The sequence below is a fragment of the Emiliania huxleyi genome, assembly GCF_000372725.1.
Source record: "Emiliania huxleyi CCMP1516 chromosome Unknown EMIHUscaffold_1410, whole genome shotgun sequence".
NCBI lineage: Eukaryota > Haptophyta > Isochrysidales > Noelaerhabdaceae > Emiliania > Emiliania huxleyi.
The window spans coordinates 1-4,772 of record NW_005201182.1 but is presented as its reverse complement, the minus strand read 5'-3'; the positions used below and the strand labels follow the sequence as shown (position 1 = coordinate 4,772).

Genomic DNA, 4,772 nt, shown 5'->3' with positions numbered 1-4,772 from the left:
CGGCCTAACCCCTTGCCATATGGGGAGGGGGGGAGGGCGTTTGGCTTTAATGTTTCCCTAGGGGGGGACCTGGGTTCCAGGTGGCGCTTTCGGGGCTCGGGGTCCTTTTTCGACCTTGATGCGGCGGGACTGACGGGGAGCCCCCCGGAGTGCATGGAGGCCGCGGCAGAGGCCCACGCGGCGTGCTCCCGCGCGGGTTGCTGACACCCCCCACCGTTGCAGGCCGCCGCCGAACTCGCGGCGTACTTTTCCCCGCTGCGGAGGCACGGCGAGGTCGAGGTGATGTACACCGACTCGAGGCGCCTCCTCCTCCGCCCTCCGCCCCGCCCCGCCCCGCCCACGAAAGCGAGTCACCCCCCCCCCTCCACAGCCCGCGCGCTCTCCCACGCGGATCTCTGCGCCCGTCTCCAGGCACGTCGCCAAGCGCGGAGGGCGCGTCGGCCAGCTCAAGGACGGCAAGAAGATTGGCCTGCTCACCGCCCACCCCGAGCGCGCTGCCCTGCTCGCCCGCGAGGCGCAGGACGAGCAGGGCTGGCCGGTGTGAGAGAGCTGTTGTAGAGAGAGGAGCTCAAGACAGCCTTCTGGATTTGCTCGTGCGCGAGCAGAATGCACAGGATCCCATGATACACACACACATCATTTATCAGGAAAAACAATCAGACATAACACGCTCTCAGCTACTTATCTCGAAGCGGCACGTCGGACAAGTCCTTGCGCCAGACAACCACTTAGCTCCGCACCTCCAGTGCGCTGTGTGCGCACACGGCATGCGCACGATCTCGTCGCCCGGCGCATATCCGTCCAAGCAGATTGGACAGGGCCCACGCTCCATCGAGTTGGTGGCGAGCACCTCCCTCGGCAGCGCAGCCAGGACCTCGGCGGCGAGCCCCCTATTACATGCCGCGGGCGCGGGATCGCGCTCGTCGTCGCCACGCGAGCTCAAAAACCTCAGCGCCCTCGTGTCGAACTCGGTAACCGCCGCGTGTCGCTGCTCGAAGCCGGCCAGCACCTCGTCGCCAATGCGTGCGAGTATCTGCCAGAGCGCCGTGGCTTGCGTGTACGGCTCGTGGCGCCGCGGCAGGGACGACGACGACCGGCCACTCTGGCTCCTGCCCGAGTCGTGCGCGACGACCTCGCCGCGCATTTTCCGGTGGCGTCGGATCGCCGGCGCTTTGTCAGGGTTCCGGCTCCTACGCAGATAGGGGGTCTTGCGCTATGACTCGCACCAAAACGCCCTACCTACCTACCTATTGCGGGCGCCAATCGCCAGGCTCCGTGCCCCACCAGGCCGCGCAGCGAAGCGAAAAAATACCCGTTAGCCCTCTGTGAATAGGCTCCCACGCGCCGGCTTGTACCGCGGTGCGCGCCGCTCGCGAGCCCGCCAGAGCATGGCCTACTGGGCTCTCGAGGCGTTGGACGGCTCCAAAACGGCACTCTCTTCCCTCGACAGAGTCGAGGGCACGGACCCTCCCGCCTACAAGCCCACCACCACCACCTACCTACCTATTGCGGGGCCCTCTGGGGCGGTCAAAAGTAATATATCTTTACTTCCAACACCCGGACGTTCCCAGGGTGATGGAAGGTTCGACGCACCCCCGGACTGGGCAGAGAGATCCCAGGGCATCTGGCCTGGGCTGTCCACCCCGCCCCCACTTGCCCTGACTACACAGGATAGCGTGCCCCGACAAACGGCGACACATAGCGGGGGACACTGCGCCGGGGGGTATGCCTAACTTTGGTGCTTTGTGTGGGTCACGTTCCCATGGTAGTTGTGTGGCTGAAGCCCTCGTGCCGCTGGCTTGCCCCTTCCAGCGGCTGGCCCCTCGAGACTGTCGGTGCTTGGCGGGAGGAGGGGGAGAGGGAGGCCGGGAGGAGAGGGAGAGGGAGGCCCGGTGGGAGGGGAGGGAGAGGGAGGCCGCCTTGGGCTCTTCTCCTCCCCCCTCCCTGGGCTCTTCTCCTCTCCCCACCCTGGGCTCTTCTCCCCTCCTCCCTGGTACTCTCGGCCTGATTACCGGAGCGACTGCCGGAGCAGACGCTCAGACGCTGGGGGGACACTCGCGCCCGGAGGCGGTACGCACGACCCGGAGGCGTGGGGATGGGGGGGGGCCGCGCCGCCGCCGCCGTGCCGCTTTCTCCCGCTTTGACCTCCCCCAGCTGCTTCTCTCCTCAAATCAACCTGTGAGCTTGCGAGGCGGCGGGGGTGGAGGCACTGCGCGAATGAAATCGAAACCCCAAGAAGAAATCACTCGAGGTGCGAAGCTTGCTTTTCTTCTTTAGGCTGACTCGGGGTACGGTCGGAGCAGGGCCTGCCCTCTGCCTGCGGACCGGAAGGTCGTGGCTGCGTCGCGAAGAAAAACAAACCATTGATTAGGACGCGCGCAGGGGTTTTTCTTTTCTTCTTACGCCGGGACAGCTACGCCCCTGCTCTGGCGGCGCCTGCCGCGCTGAGGGATGCAGATCTCTCGCGACCAGCTCCAGCAGCTGATCCAGCTGAGCGTGCAGCACCCGCCGGCGCAGAACCCACGCCAAGCAGGCGCTCGTCGACGACCGGCGTTGTTTTTTGAAAAAAACGAGGCGCAGTCACGCAGAGAGAATTGGGGGGGGGCAAGGCAACGCGAATCGGAAATGCGGGGGGAGAGTGGGAGAGAGCCGTTGCCGTCTACCACAAGAGAGAGAGAGAGAGAGAGAGAGATCACATTATGTTGTTTGTGAGATCACTGTGAGTGTAAAATTTCTTGTTGGTTGTGAAAAAACTCTCTCACACATCACACGTCACAAAGAGGAATCAGGCGCCCGCCGCCATGGTGCATGGACGCCATGGGGCCTAGACTCGGACGAGTGTGGGTACCGCGCCGACCGAAGGGAGGCACTGCGCGAATGAAATCGAAACCCCAAGAAGAAATCACTCGAGGTGCGAAGCTTGCTTTTCTTCTTTAGGCTGACTCGGGGTACGGTCGGAGCAGGGCCTGCCCTCTGCCTGCGGACCGGAAGGTCGTGGCTGCGTCGCGAAGAAAAACAAACCATTGATTAGGACGCGCCCAGGGGTTTTTCTTTTCTTCTTACGCCGGGACAGCTACGCCCCTGCTCTGGCGGCGCCTGCCGCGCTGAGGGATGCAGATCTCTCGCGACCAGCTCCAGCAGCTGATCCAGCTGAGCGTGCAGCACCCGCCGGCGCAGAAGCAGGCCATGCTGCAGGCGCTCGTCGACGCGGTGGAGGGCGGAGGCTCCGCCTTTGCTGCGCTCGCAGGCACGGGCAAAACCTCTCTGCGAGCATGCTCTGTAGCACTGAACACGCTCCGAGCGCGCGCGAGGCCCGATCGCGCCGCCCAGTCACGCGGCGCGCCTTCTTCGCGCAGGCACGCCGCTGCAGCCGCTCGCCTCTGCGCTGAGGGTGCAGGCAGGCTGCCTCGTCGTCCCCGACGCGGCCTTCACGCAGGAGGGCCTGCGGAGCTGCCTGGTGGACGCGGCGGCAGGGGTTGCCGCCGAGGAGGACCCGCTGCCTCTCGCCGACGCCACTGAAGGTGTGCGCCACCCGGCCCGCGCACCTCCGGCTCGCCACCGCGCTGACCACCGCCGCCCGCGCCGCCGCAGCGCTGCTCGTGGAGCAGAGCGCGCCGATGGAGGCGATGCAGCTGCGGCACGCGCTCGAGATGCTGCTGACCGTGGGCGAGGGGACCCAGATCAGCGCGGTGGTCCACATGCTCCTCCAGCTCGCCCAGCTCGACGGCGCGCTCTGGAGGAGAGGCCTCTGCTCTCCGCGACAAGAGCCCGAACTTGCTCCGGACCTGCCATAGGGCCGCTGCGGATGCACGGCGGGCCTCCGAGCTACGGCGACCTAAATAACTTCCACCAGCACCTCAACGTGCTCTCGAACCAGCTCAACGTGCTGCACGAGCAGTCGGGTCTCGGCGGCTACCTGCAGAGCCCCTTCTTCTCGCGCTCAAAGTTTGAGCTCTTTGCGTTGCAGCACGTGCAGCTCATGGCGCGCCGCCGCCGCGCCGGCCGCGCCTCGCCCGCGCCGGCGTCCGACCCTCGTCCGCCCTTCCGCCCCCTTCCGCGCAGGTGTGGCTGCAGCGGGTCCAGCAGGGGGCGGCGCAGGCCGCTGGGAAGGCCGGGCCCGACCTGCAGCAGTTCCTGCTCCAGATTGCGCACGCCGCACGCGTGCTCTTCTTCCAGCCGCTGCTGCTGCACGCGGCGCAGGTGGCGCAGTACGTGCGCAGCGTCGGCGCCGTCGGCAGCGTGGAGCCGGCCGACTCGATGCAGCAGGCGATGCAGTACCCGAGCGACAGCGCGTCGGACGCCGAGCGGGTGGAGTGGCTGCACCTCAACCTGCTGATCCAGTTCCAGTCGCTTTACCGCGACGTCCTCTGCAACGCGGCCGTCTTTGAGCTGCACTACTCGAACGCGGAGGCGGGCCTCTTCCAGGTCGGCCGGCCTCGCACAGCCTCTCGCACCGCCACGCCCGCGCCGCACCCACGAGGCCCAAGCCGCTGGAGCCTCGCCCGGCCGGCGCACTGCCCGAGCGCTCTCCCGCGGTCGCCGCAGCCACCCGCAGCCACCCGCCCACCCTGACGCACGCCCGCCGCGCCTCGCAGGCCTTTTCGCGGCTCGAGGAGATCTACACGCACCTCATCGGCCGGTTTCCCGCGTCGTGCCCGCTCAGCGAGCAAGAGCAGGGCGTGCTCACGCAGCTGTGCCAAAAGGTCGTCAAGTACTTCCAGGATGGCAAACAGATCAAGGCGGTGCTCGAGCAGAACCCGTCGCAGGGCAAG

General features: G+C 66.7%; 3 protein-coding genes across 3 annotated transcripts in view; 2 read left to right on the top strand and 1 right to left on the bottom strand.

Annotated features, from left to right (window-relative positions):
• The window catches only part of EMIHUDRAFT_122666 (hypothetical protein), a gene marked incomplete at both ends in the record, with an annotated part of 3,491 nt that extends 2,947 nt beyond the window's left edge, over positions 1-544 (top strand). The window contains 2 exons of the mRNA XM_005787512.1: positions 223-284; positions 412-544. Of these exons, the coding sequence (XP_005787569.1) occupies positions 223-284; positions 412-544 (195 nt within the window). The remainder of the gene's footprint in view (positions 1-222; positions 285-411) is intronic.
• A 129-nt stretch (positions 545-673) lies between these two features.
• EMIHUDRAFT_78008 (hypothetical protein) lies at positions 674-832 on the bottom strand (the record flags this gene model as incomplete). Its single annotated transcript, XM_005787511.1, has 1 exon — positions 674-832. One exon carries the CDS (start codon positions 830-832, stop codon positions 674-676), a length of 159 nt encoding a protein of 52 aa, XP_005787568.1.
• A 2,266-nt stretch (positions 833-3,098) lies between these two features.
• EMIHUDRAFT_471563 (hypothetical protein) lies at positions 3,099-4,742 on the top strand (the record flags this gene model as incomplete). Its single annotated transcript, XM_005787510.1, has 6 exons — positions 3,099-3,247; positions 3,357-3,521; positions 3,592-3,726; positions 3,795-3,982; positions 4,063-4,425; positions 4,596-4,742. Coding segments are annotated over exons 1-6 (1,134 nt in total), but the record flags the coding sequence as incomplete, so codon positions are not given.
• Between the last annotated feature and the right edge of the window lie 30 nt (positions 4,743-4,772).